At 31.5% G+C, this 21,088-nt stretch overlaps 2 protein-coding genes across 2 annotated transcripts; one reads left to right on the top strand and one right to left on the bottom strand.

Moving 5' to 3' along the window:
• The first annotated feature begins 249 nt into the window (after positions 1-249).
• LOC114410512 (protein MAIN-LIKE 1-like) lies at positions 250-1,024 on the top strand. The gene is made up of 3 exons (XM_028374501.1): positions 250-298; positions 404-546; positions 626-1,024. The coding sequence occupies exons 1-3, from the start codon at positions 250-252 to the stop codon at positions 1,022-1,024; spliced, it is 591 nt and encodes a 196-aa protein (XP_028230302.1).
• A 3,242-nt stretch (positions 1,025-4,266) lies between these two features.
• LOC114409261 (O-fucosyltransferase 7-like) lies at positions 4,267-9,535 on the bottom strand. The gene is made up of 13 exons (XM_028372658.1): positions 9,236-9,535; positions 8,929-9,101; positions 8,514-8,588; positions 7,934-8,033; positions 7,784-7,851; positions 7,376-7,464; positions 7,097-7,277; positions 6,856-6,984; positions 6,616-6,749; positions 6,312-6,525; positions 5,564-5,748; positions 5,400-5,495; positions 4,267-4,836 (listed from the first exon to the last, which is right to left on the bottom strand). Exons 1-13 carry the CDS (start codon positions 9,255-9,257, stop codon positions 4,686-4,688), a joined length of 1,617 nt encoding a protein of 538 aa, XP_028228459.1. The 5' UTR covers positions 9,258-9,535; the 3' UTR covers positions 4,267-4,685.
• Positions 9,536-21,088: the final 11,553 nt, after the last annotated feature.

The raw sequence follows: 21,088 nt of genomic DNA, 5'->3' as shown, positions 1-21,088 counted from the left end.
AAAAAATGTAGTTATATTTTGGTCATTAATTTAATTTTACTAGAATTAGTGTTGTGAACTCTATATATTGAAAAAGAATTTTATATGCATTTATGAATATTAAAGTAATAAAAAATTTATTCAAAAAATTATAAAAATCTTATTTATAAATTATTAAATAGTAATTGATTGAGATATTGTTTGAACGCTTACATAAATTGTTTTGACTGTTTTAATATGCAGATTATGGTTAGAACCACGGGTTTGGAAATGACTTTAGACAGGGTTATAGGAAGAGTCCTAAGGAAAGAAGTCAGTGGTGATGCAGATGAAACCCCCCAACAGTGAAGGCCCACAACATCTACACGTAGGCAGCGGGAAGTTGCAGTTGTTGCTAAGGATGTTCAGCATGTGGATCATGCAGATGACGAGGTCCATGAACAGCCCGAAGAAGCAGCTGTTGATGATGTAGTTACTGATGCCGAGGGTTTTTCAGGCAAACCCCACGACACATCAGTTTTGATGGAGTATGTTTATCATGTGGCAGCAAAAGTTTGGAATGGAAAGGTATTTATATTTTTAAATAAATAATATTTTCATAACTATTTGTTATTATTGCTGAAATGAGTTAAATTGTGATTTTCAGGAATGTTCTGAGCTGAAGTTATCCTCCCGTGGAAGGAAGGTTGAGAAATTTGGCAGGCTTGCTCCAAAGATCGAAGGCTTAGTGGTTATGACAGGATTACGTCCTCTGATCGTATGTTCGCTGAACACGAGTGATCGAGGATTTATGTCTACTTTCGTGGAGAGGTGGCATAAGGAAACTAGTAGTTTTCATCTATCAGTAGGAGAGGTGACTACCACTTTGGATGATGTGGCATCGTTGTTGCATCTGCCTATTGCAGGCACGTTCCATAGCTTTGAGCCTCTTCATGTGGATGATGTCGTGTTTCTCTTAGTCGAATTGCTTGAAGTCAGTGCTAAAGAGGCAAGAGCTGAGATAGTACAATGTCATGGGTCATATGTGCGACTATCATGGCTGTGAGATGTATATTGAAGCAAATGTGATGCAACACAGTCAATTGTAGCAGCTCGAGCATATTTGTTGTGTCTGCTTGGTTGCACACTCTTTGCTAATAAGAGTGTCGCACACGTGCATGTGGTATTCTTGGACACATTTTGTGACCTGATGCAAAGTGAAAGTTATGCATTTCGTACTTATAGTTGTTGTGTTTCCCAAGTGCATAACCTTATTTGTTCAGACATTAATAAATCTTTCTTTGTGAGAAATCAACCATGTTTGGTTGACATAGTCAACAAACATTGGACATGGTGAGCAAGTAATTTCAAACTTCTTAAGGCACTCATCAAACTATTGCTCAGAAGGACAATCCGCCAAACTCCCCTAGGCTTCTATGACATAATCTTATGCATTTTTTTGACCAACCAGGATTTTAGACTTTGCCTTCACATTCTTATCAATGTGAAACTGACACAACAAATTGGTAACCTTAGGGAATGCAATTTTCGCTACATTCATCAATGTTAGATCTTTGTTGGTAACAATAACTCAAAGGACTGCATCACGTCTAAGAAAAAGACCTTGAAACCGTTGTAGAGCCCAAACAACATTATTCAGATGTTCTCCCTCCAAATAGGTAAAAGCAACAGATGATGTCATCCTTGTTGGTGTCACACCAACAATATCAAGTAATGGTGACATGTGCCTGTTTGTTTTGTAGGTATTGTCTATCAAAAATACCAAATTATAGGCATTGCTTAATTTGACTGCATCAGGATCACTCCAAAATATGTCACGTACAACACCTTCATCCTTCAATCTAAGTCAATGAATATACTGATCCTGTTCAAGAAGCTTCATTAATTGTTGCATTTCAGTATTACTGTCTCTTATGGAAGAACGGTAAGCATTTCTTGCATTACATATTTGCTTGATTGTTGTATAACTATTGGCATTGTACTTCTTCAACGTTAGAAGAATATTTCTTGGTTTCACCATTGACTTAGTCAGTCGACTAGCATATGGATGTCCAACTAAAAATTTCATCAATTCATGATTATGACTCCCACAACTTAAATTTACCATCTATCTTTTGCCTCCAACAACTGGTTTTGCACGCAGCTTAAAGGGACACCCACATTTTCTACTGTCAGTACATGTTCTTACCAAATCCTTTTTCTTGGTCTTATACTAATCACTCCTTTCACAACCAATTAAATCAAATGAGATCCTTCCTCTAATACCATTATTTGTGTCTGACCTCATAATCACCGCCACAAATCCAATTTCATAAGCAACAGATCGAGCCTAATGTAGAACATCATCACAGGTAGCAAATACCTACAATGCAATCCATACAAATTTAGTCTTCAAGGAACATTCATTTAATTACTTTAATAACAATAAATCATGTTAATACTTGAGAAGTATTGATCGCATTAGAACAATCAACATGTTCTTCATTCACACCACCTTCATCTTCATTTTTGTCATTCATATAGACTTCTTTAGACATTACACTATCATACATCTACTCTGATATTCGTCCATCTTAAGAAAACATTCAAAAATTTCAATGACAAACAAAAAACTCCTAACCACACCATAATTATACTATCATATAATTTTCCCTTTTTATTTCATTTTTTAATATAATACATTAAATTTAATTAAAAACCAAAGAAAAATTTGTATAAATTCTTTAACCCTAAATATTACTTTCTTACTATACAAACTATAACTATCAAATGAACATTCTAACTATATCTATTTAAAAGTTTTTTAATTATCAATTCTAATTTTTTGTAATTAAACAATAAAATAAATTTTTAAAAATAAAAAATAATTTTAAAACAAAATTACGGATTGATAATCCATAAGAAGCATATGGATTCTCAATCGTAAGTTATATTAAATTTACAGATCAGATTACCAATCCGTAAGTATTACACACACACACACACACACAAAAAAACAAATTAACATCTTACCTCCACTGTTAATGACCAAACCAACCACCACTACAATCACCACTTGTCGACGAACCACCATAAATAATGTAGCTCGACCAAAGAGGACACAAGAATGAACGACGGTGAAGGAAAAATAAAAACAAATTCGAAAGAAAAATGAAGAAGGAAAGCACTACTTATAATAGAGGGGTATAATGGTCATTTTAAAAATTTGCTAGGTGTACCAGCAAATCTGCTGGTGCCCAAAGCAAATACCATAAAGGTAACAGCGATGGCATGTCAATTGAATCTAAAAGTCCAAGCCCGTGAATATCCATGTATTCTGGAGTCTTCAGCTAACTCTCATAGGAAAAAAATCCACTTCTCAATTTGTATTTGAGAAAACAAGGATGGGAGTAAGTTTGGAGATATAAGTGTCTTCCATGGTCAAAATTTATATAATTGAATTTAAATCTCATTCCCGTACTCTTATTTCTTATAATTATTAAACAAATTTATAATTAAAATAATTTTAATTATAAAAGTTAAATAATAAATTAAAATTGCACTTTTATTGAAAATATCAAATCTTTAACTTTTAAAAAAAAATCTTATTTTCTATTAATTTTCATATATATTTTTTAGTGTTCAATGGAAAAAAATGAGATTAATTTTCATCACTAGATAGATTCTGGTGGATTTAATTTTGATATATGATTTAGTTAAAAAGTAAATAAGTAGATTGAATTAAAAAAAAAAAAAACGATGGCCTCAAATCCAAAGGAGATAAGGTAAAAGTTTTTTTATTCTCCCTTTTTCAAAACCCAATTCAATAAGCTTTTTCGAAGAACAGAGATGGGAAGGACAAAACTACTCTCAAATCCAATCCAGCTCGTTGGCACACCTTGAACAGCTGAGCTGCGCCTGTCCAAATATATATCGAGCTTCCAACTAACGAATGATGCATGTTTGGGATACTATTGGCAAACTTAAATTTTGGAATAGTTTTTAATTTTAATTTTGCAAATTGTGTTTGCAAAAGGAACCTTATTCCTGCGTTTAGATAAATTTGGCTTCAGGTAAAATATAAGTGTGTGGACATACTTTCGAGGATAACTAAAACATCTCACGAAACTGACTCTCCAAACTGAATTTAAAACACCCAAATGGGAATCTAAACATAGCCGTAGAGGGTAATATTATACCAATCTTTGGCCCGGATGGGAAGAGCACTAAACATATGATGGGAATACAATAAAATTTGCTTCACATCAGGATTAACAAAATGTGGAACTATATATCATGTTGGATTAATTAAAAATTATAATTCCAATAATGAATTTCACCAAAAAAATAATATTTTCAATAATGTGTGATTTTGAGTCCCTGGTCAAATCTAAAAAAGCTTCACATAAACAAGTAATGCTCACTTGAATGAATGAACGAATCATGCCTTCCAAAAGACCCAATCACACACTCAAGAATCTCATTTTGTCATCCTCACCAACTTTGTATATCAACTCCTGCATCTTTCTTTCTTTTTTCTCCTTCCTTCCTTTTCCTTCCTATTGTACTTTATTGTTTGCTATCAATATATACACTATGCCAACAGCCTTTTAGCACCTTCCAGCTGATCTAGTGTTGAAACGTTGGTAAAGGGAAGATGCATGCGGCAATTCTTTCACCAATATAGATCTGTTAAAGGAAAAAGCTTTTGCTTTATCTTGGCCTACCTATACTGAAAAGTGAGAAGTGTTCATGGAGAGTGATTCTGTCCGACATAAACAACCAGGTAAAGGGTTTGCATAAAATGTTTCTTCTGAGCGAAACCTGTCCAAGCCCTTTGTTCCAGAAACGGGTCCTTTTCTCTTTCTGAAGCCAAGCCTGCTCAAACCACCATAAGCACAAAGTCATAATAAAATCATATAAGGAACTTCACATCATCTAACTGAAAAAGAAAAGGCAAAATTGTATTTTTGGTCCCCCTAGTTGTTTTTAATTTCAATTTTAGTCTTCTTTTAAAATTTATTCACGAATTTAGTTCCTTTCAAGTTATGTCAAATCCTGTAAATGTGGTCCCCAAGCACAGATTTAAACGTTGACTGTCACGTGTCACGTTTTGATTGGACATGAAAATGTGCGCCTAAGAACCAACTCTAATATTTATCTGTTCATCGTCCAATCAGAATGTGACACGTGGCAGTCAACGTTTCTTTGTGACAGTCAATGTTTAAATCTGGGCTTGGAGACCACATTTACAGGATTTGACATAATTGGAAGACTAAATTCGTGAATAAATTTAAAGGGGGACTAAAATTGAAATTGGAAACAACTAGGGGGACTAAAAATACAATTCTGCCAAAACAAAAACATAACCAACAATTATTTGCCTATCTAACAATCATAAAATTACTTCACGTATAATTAATGCTTCTTCTATCACATACCGTTTTTTGTGGAGATCAATGATTTTATTAGACAGTGTTTTCCCCTCAGTCATTGATCCATTTGCCAGTTTATCAAACAGACGAACAAGCGCTTTCCTGATAAAAGAAATGGGGTCATGCAGAATAGCTTTGTAATGATGAACATCTTTTGAAAAGAGTCTCACCTATCAGGAGATATTGTTCTTCCACTCCCAAGAAAACGACGATGGCCTTCAACAGCCTTTGCCATGTTTCCAGGGTAAGAATGTACAAATACATCACTTTCAACTGATACAATATAGTCAAGAGCAGCCATTTGAGACGAATGACTAGAAAAGGGTTCAAGCTCCTCAATGGATGCTAACTTTTCCTGAAAATTATCATAGGTAGGCTATCAACATGATATCAATGCATTCTCTGCTGACAGCTATTACTAATTTAGACTTCTTGCCTTAAACTCAGCACTTGCCATAGATAGAAAACATGGCTGCACATAAATGATTTAACAAAATAAACCTTTGATAGAAAACATGGTTGCACCTAAATGATTTAACCGAAACAAGAGCTGGATCAATGCACAATGTCACTAACCTGATCTATGATTAATTAATAGAGAATCTGGCTTATGATGTAAAGCTCCTCATGCATTTAAATAATAGAGGCACCATGTCTTGGTTTTCTTTTAGGTTAGGTTTTCTTCACCATTCATCTTATCCCTTTGACATTGCTTTGTTTTCAATTTAAGAATTGTATAGGGAGTATTATGTCATCATATAGTAGATGAGACAACGTACAAGCCTTTCCCATCAATACCTCATTTTATTGTTATTTGTTACTCAATATGGCAATAAACTTCATTGAAAGAAAATCTGTTCATAAGATTTTTTATCAACGTTCACCAATATACAACAACAAATTATTTTAATTGCTTACCTTGCTCATTAACAATGGATAGCGGGATTGCAGGTCAGTCATATGGGACTCACCCCCATATATCTCCCCAGCAGCAATATATATTGGTGTGTTTGATGGGTATCCAAGAGCAGTAAGAAAAATTCCAACTTCCTTTGGAGTTAAGGGGCAAAAACCTTTGGACCTCTCTTCTATAGGATTAATATACTTTCTTTTCCAATAAGTAGTATTCTGTCTACAAATTTAGACCACGATGGTAATTTTCAAACATCAGATATCAGGAAAAGACAAGAGATTTCAACTAATCAGTTTGAAGCATTGATACCTGATAATCCATAGCTCTTTAGCCTCAACTGCAGATAATTCATGTGTGCACCCACTAAATGCAAGCATATCCTTCTCATAACGTAAATGTAATGCAATATAAGGGCCGAATGACCTCATCCTCTCCACCAATATCTACAATGATCCAAAAAGTATTTGGAAAAGAAAAAGAATCCTAAAGTAAGGACACAATGAGAAAGCAATCAAAGAAGTCAATAAGAGTTAATATCTACTTATATACTTTTCCCATTTTTTCAATGTGTGGAGAGAAACGAAGAGCATCATAACATGCACGGCAGCGAAGCTTCTGAATCTCTGGAGGCAGGTTGTTATTTGCTAACCGAGAATCAGATTTGGAAGCTCGAATTACCTTTAGAGGTTATCAAAGATAAGATGGTCGTATAGTAGTTAGGAGTTAAGGTAAATAGATGGATAATAACATAGTAACGTATACACCTACAGATTTCAAACAAACAACATACTTTGAAATTATCCCACAAGGCAGCAATCTCATTCTCATAGTAATCCATGCCAGACCAGCTTCTGAATTGCATGACAATTTTGGTTGCATTAACCAGTTTTTTGGGAAGCTTCTTAATGATTTTTATATCATTAGCTAGAGAACTAATAAACGACTCTTCATCAAAGATATCAGAGAAATTGCTGCAAATCAAACAAAAGACAATAAAATATAATCATGTAAAATCCAAAATAGAGAACTATAGTAGAAAAATAGATCTCAAACAGAATTCAAAAGTTACCTAGTATCATGCCAAAATGACTTTTTATCAAGTTCCGGGATTACAAGAGTGGCATTTATGATACGAGCTATAGCTACCATATCACATATCTGTAGTTGAGGCAACAAACTTTCAGCTTGTAGCAATACAATGATAAAGCTTCAAAGAGCATCCAAAAGTGACTATTTTACTAGTGAATTAGTGATGTTCTCTAAATTCAAGACTTTTGTCATCAATTAGGCATTTTAGCAATCTTTTTTGTCTTGAAGTAACATGGAATTATAAATTCTCGGCAACTAAACAGATGGAGAACTTTCTAACATCTAACAACAATCAAATAAGAAGTTAAAAATTCAAAATGGAAAAGCTGAGTAGCTGACACTAAAACTAAACGTTTCATATGAGAGAATTTTAAGAGAGAGAACTCACCCCAGTACGCATTTGGTTTAGCCCTCCATTTGTATGAACAGAAAGGTAACCACGTGACCTTCCAGGAGCTGGATGAACAGTTACACTTGATTTAAGGACTGATTAAAACAATCAAACTTACAAATTGCTACACAAGTTCAAGTTTCTTACTTGAGTAATTAGGAGTAGGCTTTGTACAGGGTATGAACCCATGATTTGATGGAGGCTTCCACAGTTTCTCGTAGTCTGAATCCTTTCTTGAATCCTTCAACTACAGAACTAAAGGAGTGAAAACAAAGAAAAAGCACATAATTGCTTTGCAGAATATAAAATATATCAGCTAAGATACATGACACCCCAACATAGCTGACAAGTACTAAACCAAATAAAATAAGAAACTCCCCACAGAAATGCAATTAGCAAAGAAGAAACACTCCTCTGATTGACGGAAAAAAAAAAAAAGAAGAAGCAAGGAAATTAATGAATATAAATACACGTCTGCATTTGTGATGGTTTTCCAATAATAATTAGCAACTTACTAAAACCAGTTAGTGAAAAAAAGGGTAACACTTATCTCTGATTTATCTTAAAAGATTTTTTTCAAAAAATGTGAAGAAAAAAAAAAGTATTACATTGGGATCACTACCTAGTGGATTGATTTCATTTCTCAGTCACATTCTCAGCATCCACAAACAGAAAGATCAACAAATCAGTTCAAAGGGAATAATGATTGGAATTGGAAATACAAAACCTTGGGAACAGAGAGTGGAGCCTTGGATAGATGAGGCGGAACGAGTTCTCGAGTCCAGCTTTGCGGGTCACGAAACTGTCAAATTTAGAATTTCACAAAAACAATAAAAAATGGAACTTTGATCACCAAGCCATCAAAATATTCAAAACTAAATTCCAGAAAGCCAAACTCCCACACTTCCCATATTTGTATGCGCAAATGACAGTCTAGTTCAACTCAACAATACACTGAAAATCGAAGCTTTTAAAAGAAGAAAACCTCAAAACAGACCCATTCTAAACACAGTTAGAGGAGATCACGGAGATTTCTAGAACCTCCAGGAGCAACAAGAAGTGCCTTAAAAAAACAAACTTCTTATTTTTGTTCTGCGACAAAAGAGAGTAAAACAGAGGAATGATAGAGAGAAGAGACAAACCGAGAGGATCTTATCATTGAACTTGTGATCAGAAGGTGAAGGAGAAACGTGAACATGAACAAAGAAGAAAGAAGTGACAACTATTGAGAATACTGATGCGCCGAGAAACCTTCTGAGCATGCCCAATGGAACAACCGTGTTGTTGCGCCTCTGCATTGATCCTCCTCTTCTTTCTACACGTTATTATTATTAATGATATTGAATATAATAACAAAACAGCGTATAGTTATAATAATTATTATTATTATATAAGGTAGGTTGGTTCGACAGTTATGTTAAGAACAATAAGATGAAGGAACACTCGAACCTCGGAGTGTGGGGTTCTTCATGGGTTTGCAGTGACTGAGAGAGAATGAATGAATACAAAAGCGGTGCTGTTTGCTCTGTTTGTTCGGTTTTGGCTTTTTCTCAACCTCCTTCTTCCTTGCCACCTTGCACTCCTCCTCGCTTTTCCCTATTTATTTTTCTTTTCATTCTTTTTTTTTTTATCTGATGAATTACTATTTCTATTACTCCTATTCTTCAGTAATACTTCTACCATGCTTTAACTAATTTATGTGCTTAATTGAATTAAAATTTAAATTGTTCGTGCATCATGGTGGTTTCAGATCTCGTTCGCGACCCACGCTTTTTGTCCATCTCTCTTGCAGTCTTGCTCTTTTCTGTTTTTATTTTTCAAGATAAATTCAGTTTTATATTTGAATAGAGCTTGTAACTCCTCATAAATACACTTCTTTTTTTTATTTTTAATTTTTGATTTATTATTGGTTACCATGTATTTAATAGCTATAAAATTCATAAAGTAATAAATGTCAATTAACAAAAAAGAATGAACGGAGTATGTATCACAAAATGTGTTACTAACATTTATGGCGGTTACGGATCACAAATAATTATTATAAAAATTAATAAATTTATTATATATAATCAATTGTAATTTTTAACAGGGTATTTTTAAAAGATTTTATTCAACAAGAGCATTTTTAAAACATATTATCTCTCTCAATTTTTACTTTTAACATGAATTTCAGTAATTTTAAAAGAAACGATCGATAATTAAAAATATTATTATATCAAAATATAATTTATTTATCATAAATCTAAAATATAATTAATATGTTCGTTTTTATTTATTATAAATTTTATATATGAATATTTTTAAATGTTTAAATTTTTCAATTATAAATTAATTAATTATTAAATGAAAAAATATCACATAAAAATATTAACCACAAGAGAATAATGCTTTACAACTACCAAAAATTTACCCATTATGTTTCTATAGTATTAGTATTTTACTCTATACTACATAAAAATATTTATTTTTTAAAACTAGATTCATAATGAATATACATTTTTAATAATATAAATTTTATTATAATAAAATAACGTATACTGAGAGAGACAAAGAATTAAGAGAAATATATATGAAAATATAAAAAGATTGTAGTTTGAAATGGTTAAGGTTTTTTTTTATAATTACAATGCAAGATTGACCTAATTAAGGTAAAGCTATTAAAGCTCAAGTTTTAGGCTCATTAATCAGAAAAATATTTGTTATTAATTTTTATAAAGAAAAATTGTCACATATATTGGTCAAAAGGATAGATATCTCTCTTATTTAAAGTAAAATTATTTCTCTTAAAACTTACTTTATTAACGATATTAAAATTTGCATTGGTCACCGTTGGATTAGCCCAGTTATAATGCTAGTGTGTATGAAATGCACCATCAAACGATAAAAATTAAAAATATTTGCTTCAAAAAATGAAAAACTTGAAGAATGAAACTATTATTTTCTCTTTTTTCTTGATTAATATTCTCTCTTTTAAATCTGTATTTTACATATTACTCTTGAAACTAGTTAAAAAATTCTTTCATTTTTTTATCTATATGTTTATTTTTTTTAATTGCTTGTTCCAAAATAAAAACAGCCTAATTCATTTTTAACTTTTAACTAAGTTCATGTTTGGATTAGTGGTAAAAGGTAGAATGGAGGGGAGGAGGAAATTATTCTTTTATTTAGTTTGTAAAAATATGAATGAAACATAATGAAATAAAATGGATTATTTCCATTCCATTGCCTAACTCCAATTTTATTTCTCCACAAAGAAAATTAGAAAGGTATTGACGTTGTGTTTGGAACTACTGACAGAAATAATATTGGTGAAATGAAAATAAGATAGATTCCATCGCCTAACTCCAATTTTCTTTCTCCACAAAGAGAATTAGAAAGGTATTGACGTTGGGTTTGGAACTACTGGCAGAAATAATATTGGTGAAATGAAAATAAGATAGAAATGTTTGATAAGTAAGAAAATGAAAAGAAATAATTCGAGAATTGATGAGATTAACTGATCTATTTATCACTTTTTCTGTTTCTGTATCTCTCTTAAGTTATTTCTTATTCCTCTTCAATACATTTACTTATCATTTTATTTCTCATTTATTTTTACTTTCTCTTTTATTTTCATCTATTCAATTTTTTTTCCTCTCAATCAAACACAAATGCATATAAAAACTATTGCTATATTTGTATGTCATGTCACTGTAAAGTACTCGTTAGTCGCTACCCATGCAATGCAACAATAAAAAGGGCTGATAGAAAGAACCATCTAAGCTGTGTATGTGGTATGGAGCGTTATGTTTGCGAAGAGGACAAAAATTTCAAGTCCTTATCATTTTGGATTAACAAGCTTTCTTCTAATTCTCAAAGAAGCCAAGAAGCTCTTCCTTTTTTCTCGTGATGCTTTCATCCTTTGTCCTTTCACTACTAAAAAAAAATTATTTTCTACATCGATTCTGAAAGTCTTCTTACATCGGTTATGAATATATACCTGTGAAATTAGGTCAGATTTATAATAAGGTAAATATATACAAACATATTTCGAAGGCCTCCCCCACAGTTTACACTTTACAATAAGGTGAATATATACAGGTGAAATTGAGTTAAATTTATAACATATTTCGATTTGAACTAATCAATACTAATTAGTTAGACTGGCTTACTTTTCCAAATGTTTTAATAATTCAAACATATTCAAGTTTGATTAGGCCAGGTGATCAAGTTTATGACTGAAATAAGAAAAAATAAAATCATGAACGAAGGGAAAAGAATCATAAAACAAATAGTATGTATGCACACAACTACAAATTTTTATGTTTACATGTACCCATTTATATGATTTAACTACTAATCTATCGATTCAGTCCAAAAATACTTGATACAAACACACAATCAGTAGTATCATACGATCACATGTAATAACAGGAACTAAATACATAATGTTTGTGTAGATGAATGTTGTTAAAATTGTTATTAAATTGAATTAATTTTACAAATTTGATTTTGAAATAATATATTTATAATTAGATGTTTTCAATAAGATCAAATTAAAAGTAAAATTAAATATAATTTTTTATCTAACACAAAAATATTAAAATTCACTTCAATTCATAATTAATTCTAAATTCTGAATAAATTTTAATTTTTTAAATATAAAACCAAATATATTAAATTTTATCTAAAATCAAATTTTCAACTTCAAACCAAACAAAACATGCACCTATTACCTATTAAAGTTGGTGATGTACTTCGAATACGAAGTTCGCTATTTAATTTGTTTATCCTGTGAGTACGGAGTACAGAAGTAGATCCTCCGTATTCTTAACCGTATGCAAAACGTAGCTCTCGGAGGACAGAATCGTATCTATGGGGATGACGTCATCATAAGCATAAAACACAGACGTGATTGTTATGCTTGGGAGATGCAATGATATAATAATTAATTAATTAATTATTATACTGAGCCTAAAGTAAAAAAGATGAGTGTAAACTCCCCGTTATCCAAAAAGAAAAAGAGTGTAGCACATGACCGTAAGTCAGTGACCTTTCACAATCTTCCTTGCACGTGATTCAGCATTTATTATTTTTAATATTATTTCCTATATTCGTTATGTTTTGTTTTTCTCTGTAGAAGATTTGGATATAAATGAATTAAAAATTATTTTAGTTACTAAAAATACATTTTTTATTAGCATTTTTTCTTAAACAGTTCTTAATTTTTTCATTATCAAAATTTACACCTTCAAGCTTCTTTATTTTTTGTTAACTTAAAGATATAGAAAGAAATTCTGACTAATTTAAAATTCAGTTGAAAAATAAGTAGAGTTTGATAACAAAAATTATTTTTCTAAGAATTGAACTCAAGTTCTACTCAAAGAATTTAACTTTAACTTCAGTATAATAATTACTTATACTCAATTACTTGATTAAACTTAAAGATATATGAATTTCTTATTTAACATCTAACTCAATTTTCTCACACTGTCTATTTTAAAGTAAAGTTATATTTCCATTTATAACTTCATAGATATGCCAAAAATTGAATTGTAGATCTTAATTAAGATGTCAAATTACTTGTATCAATAATATTTGTTACACCTTCAAGCTTTATTATTTATTTATTTTTATTATTATTATTATATAATATATAACACTTTTGGTACCCACAAAGATTGATCTTTTTTTTTGTTGAATTGATTTATCTAGTTAAATTTTCCATTCACACTAATTGTGATTTGAGATCTATCCTCATATTTGCCATTATATATATATATATATATATATATATATATATATATATATATATATTAAGAAATCATATTCTTAAATGAGATTCTTAAAAAGTAGTTGAACTAGAATTGAAAATTTCTTCATATCAAGTAACAGTTAAAAGAAAAAAATGAAATTATTTTCCTAATGTTTCCTGAAGAAAATATTTTGTCATTTTATCACATTTCATCGCATGAAATAAAATAAAACTTATATAAATTTATATATAAGAGTAAATAGTGTATGTATTGATAATATAAACTATTACTTAATCATAAAGTTACATATAATAATCTCGTTCACTTTAATAATAAACACTTTAAAATTCATATTTACCATAATTTCTAATTAGTTGAAGATGTAATTTTTTTTTCACTCATACAGTGCATGAAAATTAATATATATATTTTATTTAAAAAGAAAGACTTTGTTGGCATGTTCCACAATTAGGGCCAAATTACAAGATTTCATCAAAACGAGTCAATCACAATTCCAATTTAGCGAGTAATTTATGAAATAACTAAATTGATTTTAATTATGTTTTTTTAAAAATAATATGAAATCATTATAACCAAATACATAACAATTATATTATTGATTAATTAAATTAATGACAAAAAGTTTGAAAAATGAAAAATCTTTAATATATCTTAAGAATGCAATTATAAATTTAATTTTATCTATAATTTATAACTATTAATAAAGAAAAATTATCTTAATATACACATTTATTATTTCTAATTTATATTTTAACTAATTTTAAAAATTACTCACAATCATAAATAATTAATGTCTAATAGTTTTTTAACATGTCAATTAATTACAACTACATGTAACTAAAATCAAACATTCAAAGACACAAGGCGCAGAGTGCGTCTTTTCAACTAGTGAATCATAATGGCAATAAATCCTCTCGCCGAACCTTTGGCAAGATTGGCATGCATTGGTATTTTGTTGAATTTTTGCATAAATTAAGGACCATTTTTATTTTTTTTGTTTTTTTCCGGCTGCATTTTAGACTTACTATCCTCTAGTGAGGCCCATCCGTGGCAACGGGGCTTCACCTGCTAAAATAAATACCCCCAGTTGTTTTTAAGAAATAATTAGTATTTTTTTGGAAATAAAATTTAAAATACCAAAGTAGAAATAATTTGGAAATTTTTAAAAATTTATATTTCCAGTTTTAAAAATACTAATATAGACACACACAGCGGACGAAAGTGAGATTTGGAATGCAAATTGAAACAAATCATCATTTATATTGGCAATGGCACATGTTTTGTCTTCCAAATAATATGTGAATGTAGCCTCAGCTTAAATTCGACTTTATGATAATAATAATAATAAGTTTGATGATTCCAAGTAAGACCTGGTGGTAAGTATAACTGGATGAGATGTAACAACAAAAAACGCTGTCGTTTTCTCCATATTTTGGTGTGTAACTGGAATTATTGCATCGGCAATTTAAATGGCTGCAAATTAAACTAAGTTAGGGTCTAGTAGCATTTGGTCGATAATCGATAGGAAATCTTTAATGAGAGATCAACACGAGTTGGAATTTTGAGAATAGTGTGAACGTAATGCGCACGATCGATGGGGGCATAATAAGCATTTAATCAACCACAAACGTGACACTTAAATATTATCATTATACTGTGGAATGGAATTTGCATATTGTGGCACGTCATCAACACCAACATAGCACTACTACTACTTGTGCATTTAAAGATTCCATGCTCATCATCATGGGAAACTGGGAATTTAAATATCACCGTGAACCGTCTCACCTTCACTTACGGAAAATGTTTCATAATAGACACTTCTTCAATGGCAGAATCCATTTTGTAGAGAAAAAAAAGTTGAAGAGAGAAGTCGAAAATTTGTAGGTAATATTTCGGGTCACCATTTAGTCTCCCTTCTCAACCTTAGATTTTAATTAAGAGATATTCGGACCAACATAATATTCATCTATGTAAATAATAGTATAAAGTAACAAGAAGCGAGAAATAAAGAAAATATTAACTAAGTATTTACAATGTAACCATCTCATCGTAAGCAACGTTGTCTGATATGACCACATAGTATTTCCAAAATGTAATAGCCCTAATGTGACCAATTCTTGGAAGAAGAAAAAACACAACGAAACTACTAACAGTTAAAAAAGAGAATATTTATATTTTTTAAGAAAATACAATAACATATCATTTTTTTCAAATAGAGACAAAAAAAAAAAGATGGGCAAAAAGCTGCAGCTCAAAAGCAAATCAAAATGGAAAAGGATAGTAGTTAGCCCAAACTTTAATTGATATTTTTCTTTCTTTCGATTTTTTTAATCTTATTTTTTAGAGTGGGAGGGTCTATCAATTTTCCCTGCTCAGTCTAAATCTATTTTTTATGTATTTAAAAACAACAAGATAATTACGTGTAAATAGTTTGACATATGCCGTGTGTTTGGTTCTAGGAGGATTTGATCATCCAACTCAACTGTGTGTGTAGTGCGAACCAAATTATATGCGTGCAAGCACTACCAGGTAAGAGAAAAGGATCGTATATTCTTCTTGAATTTGAATGATTTCAGAATTGGCCATATCCCGACACAACATTGCACCCTTTATAAATTAAATTAAATTAAATTAAAAGATGTATCACTAATCTGTACTAAGCTGAAGCTCCTTGTTCTATATGATATTGGTAAGGGACACTTGTCTGATTGCTATTGCTTTTTGCCCGAAAAGCAAGGGACAGAGTTACGTGATCCTTTCTAAGGTTTCGTGATGTACTTGGTTACTTCATTTTGGTCCCATTGCTTATCAAGCGACGGAAAATACAATCTTTCTATAAAGACATATATGCTATTGTATTGTATAAAATACAATATAGAGACACACAAACACAATGGAGACGTTTGAAATTTATGAAAAAAATACTAAGTCTGATGGAATTTTCGGATGGCCCACATTCTGTTTCAACTGTTTTTTATTTTGGTCTGTTGCAATTTTTTTGGAAATTTATTTTTTGAATCTATCCCATTTTTCTCCCATGTTCAATCTTTATCTTTGCAACGTTTAGTAACAAACTCATGTCCTTATCCTTAAACCTGATAACGAATTGATTGAGCTCTGGGATGGACAGACTCTATAAATAGGATGAGGTGCTCTCAGTTTTGTATCACCAAACCTACTTCTCTATTAAGAAAAATACATCATCTATTTAGAGTGAATAAAGGTTTGGAAAAACAAAGCTAACTACGGGTTCGCGCTTGCGTCACTTCGTGTTTGATCTGCAATGGCTGGAGGTACGCTTGTACTATTTAGCTTTCGCTGTTTAATCTGAATATGACATTTTCAATTCATTTGCATGTTTAGATCAATATCTGTATATTTGTTTACAAATGGTATCAAAGCTTGTATGCCTCTATCTTGCTTCTGTTTTGGAACTATACGTGAGTAACGTTGTTCTATTTGATATGGTTGGAAACCTTCGGGTTCTCCTCTGTGCTACTTATTTTGCTCACGATGACATTAATGAGTCATGAACCCATCTTATTGGAGAGGCCGGAGATGTTCGCGCACGTGACGCCGAACCACTGGCATGGCATCGCTATCATTTCAGTCAGAGAAAGCGGCGTCGCCAAAGGCATCCACGACAAACTTTAAAGTGAGAAGTGCGATGTCGTCGGAGGAGAGAGAAACAAAGGGGTGAAAGAAGAAGATGAACAACGTATACGGAAACTTATATATATATATATATATATATATATATATATATATATATATATATATAATATAATAAGGCCATCTTTTCATCCGTAGGAAAAAGCATATTAATTTATTATTTCTCTAGTTAATCAATATGATTTAAATATGAGTTGTTAAGTGCCTTTTAGTGTGTTTGAATTATTTATTTATTAAGATTAATTGTATGTTTATTTTGGTATTTAAGGATGCAATATTAAGCTAAATAATTTATGCACATTAAATTGGTTAAAAGCTTATATGCTTTAAATATTGGATAATCATATGCATATATTATTTATTTACTTTTGAAGTTTTGTGTATATGATTTTATGATTTTATACATGTGAAGTTATCTTGAATATTTTTATGCAATGTTATTCAATTTGTTTACATTATTTAGAATATTATGTAAATGTTTAGCTCTTATTAATAATTAATGTTAAGTGATTAATATGATTTAATTAATTAAAGAATAGCCACAACATCTTTAATTGATTTGGTTTATATATTAAGTATAAAAAAAATTGGTTGTGATTAATCATATTTAATGTGATAAAATATACCCACAGGAATTTTGTTATGTTTGTATGATTAATTAGGATAAAATATCAGGTTATATTTCTTAATTTACCCACAGAAATTGAGAAAAAGAAGCATAATTTAATAGTTTTATCATAAGTATGAATCTAATTAAGTAAGACTTTGGCCTACTAACAAGTTGTATGTCACTAGGTTCATGAACTAATACATATTTTACATTGGTAAAACATGACAATTTATTAAGTCTCAAATTATGAATAATGAGAATGTATTCTTGAACTTTGCAATTAATCAATCTGCAAACATTTCTGGTATTAAGTGTGATATTTCCGAATTGAAAGAGAACAATTATAAGGTTTGGAGGGGGAGAATTCTCCTTCATTTAGGCTGGATGGATATTGACTATGCTATTAGGAAAGACGAGCCGCCAGGCATTATTGAAACTAGCACTCCAAACGCTGTCGATCTTTATGAAAAGTGGGAGAGATCTAATCATATGTCCGTAATGTTCATAAAGACTAATATATTTGCTAGTATATGTAGTTCCATCGATCAGCATGAAAAAGTCAAGGATCTTTTGAAGGCCATTAATGATCAGTTTATTACATCTTATAAGGCCCTTGCCAGCACCTTTATAATGCAGTTCTCATCCTTAAAGCTCCAAGGGATATGGGGTGTACATGATCACCTCATGCGCATAAGGGATATAGTGGCTCAACTAAAAGCCTTGGAGGTTACCATGTCTGATTCTTTTCTAGTACACTATATATTGTGTACTCTGCCCTTGCAATATGCTCCCTTCAAAATCTCTTATAACACACATAAAGACAAATGGTCGATTAATGAGTTGATGGTCATGTGTGTTCAAGAAGAGGAAAGGTTAATTATGGAAGAGGGCAAAAGGGTGAACTTAACTGTTCATGGAAAGAAGAAAGGGGATCAACCCAAAAAAAAAGGTAAGATTCCTGCTCAGCTAGTCATAAAGAAAGAGTCCAAGTGTTTCTTTTGCAAGAAGAAATGACACATGAAGAAAGACTGCTTAAAGTTTAAGAGCTGGATGAACAAGAAAGGTACTCCATTTACTTTTGTTTGTTATGAATCTAATATGGTTAGTATTAATCACAACACATGGTGGATTGATTCTGGTTCTACAATCCATGTTTCTAATACCTTGCAGGGTATGGAAAACCTAAGGAGGCCAGTGGAAAGTGAGCAGCACATCTATTCAGGAGGCAAGATAAGCTCACATGTGGAGTCCATTGGGACGTGCAATTTGGTTTTAAGCAGCGGTTTCATTTTACGTTTAGAAAAAACCTTTTATGTTCATAGTTTTTCTAAGAATTTGATTTCTGTATCGAGACTTGCACCATTGGGTTTTTCTTTTAATTTTTTGGATTCTGGTTTTACTTTAATTAATAAATCTAGAACTATTGGTTCTGGTGCATTACTCGATGGTCTTTACTATATTGACTTGCAAAATGATGCTGCTTATAATTCTATACATGTTACAGTCGGGGTTAAACGATGTGTTGTGAATGAGGAATCCTCTATGTTGTGGCACCATAAATTAGTACACATCTCTATCGAGAGAATTAAGAGATTGGTAAATGAAGGAGTACTTAGTACTTTGGATTTTGTTGATTTCGAGACTTGTGTGGATTGCATTAATGGTAAACAAACTAACAAGTCTAAAAAGGGTGCAAAGAGGAGCTCAAACCTATTAGAAATCATACATACATATATTTGTTGTCCAGATATGGATGCAAGTAGTCCAAAATACTTTATCATCTTTATAGATGATTATTCACGATATATGTATCTCTACTTACTTCGTATTAAGGATGAAGCTTTGGATGCCTTTAAAATTTTTAAGGCTGAAGTTGAGAAACAATGTGAAAAACAAATTAAGATCGTGAGATCTGATCGAGGTGGAGAGTACTATGGTAGATACACGAAGAATGGACAAGCACCAGGTTTGTTTGTGAAGTTCCTTCAGGAACATGAGATTGTTGCCCAGTATACTATGTCTGGTTCTCCGGATCAAAATGGTGTGGCAGAAAGAAGAAACCGAACTTTAATGGACATGGTAAGCAGCATGAGAAGTAATAGAAAACTTCCTCAGTTCTTGTGGATTGAAGCATTAAAGACGATTGTGTATATATTAAACCGAGTTCCAACCAAGGTTGTCTTAAAGACACCTTTCGAGTTATTCAAAGGTTGGAAACCGAGTTTGGGACATATATGCATTTGGGGATGCCCATCTAAAGTGACAGTTTATAACCCACAAGAGAAGAAACTAGACCCAAGGACTATTAGTGGGTATTTCATTGGATATGCTAAAAAGTCCTAAGGGTATAGATTTTATTGTCCATCACATAGCACTAGGATTGTGGAATCAAGAAACGCAAAATTTCTTGAGAATGACTTGATTAGTGGGAGTGATCAATTTCAAGACATTGCTTTTGAAAAAGATCACTATGAAGCTCAACCCTCTAGCTCAAATGATAGATTGATTGTCATTCACACCCCTCAAGTACAAACAGGTGTTAGACAACCAATGATTGAAAATCCACAAATTATTGGAAACAATCATACAGATCAAGTTATTGATGAGGAATATCAAGATAATGTTGAACAACCTATTGAACAACTGGTTGAGCAACAAGTTCCTCAAGAAAGTGATGAGGTAACATTAAGAAGATCTACTAGAGTCAAAAGGTCAGTGATTCCTAGTGATTATGTAGTGTATCTGTAAGAATCGAACTACAACATTGAAGCTACAAATGATCCTGCAACGTTTTCACAGACCATGAGTTCTAAAGAATCAAACTTGTGGCATAATGCCATGAAAGATGAGATGGATTCTATGGCGTTTAACCAAGTCTGGGATTTTGTACAGTTGCCTAGTGGTGTAAAAGCCATTGGATGTAGATGGGTTTTTAAAACCAAGAAAGACTCATAAGGCAACATTGAGAGACATAAGGCAAGACTTTTTGCCAAAGGGTTCACTCAAAGAGAATGAATTGATTACACAGAGACTTTCTCTCTTGTATCTAAAAAAGATTCTTTCCAAGTAATTATGGCATTAGTAGCTTATTTTGACTTTGAGTTACATAAAATGGATGTGAAAACAAAATTCCTTAATGGTCATCTAGAGGAAGAGGTTTACATGAAACAACTTGAAGTATTCTCCTCTACTAAAGGTGAGCACTTAGTTTGCAAGCTTAATAAATTAATCTATGGCTTGAAACAAGCCTCCCGCCAATGG

Source organism: Glycine soja, chromosome 4, assembly GCF_004193775.1.
Source record: "Glycine soja cultivar W05 chromosome 4, ASM419377v2, whole genome shotgun sequence".
In the NCBI taxonomy this organism is placed as follows: Eukaryota; Viridiplantae; Streptophyta; class Magnoliopsida; order Fabales; family Fabaceae; genus Glycine; species Glycine soja.
The sequence above is the reverse complement of the archived record's forward strand: the minus strand, read 5'-3'. Positions and strand labels throughout refer to the sequence as shown.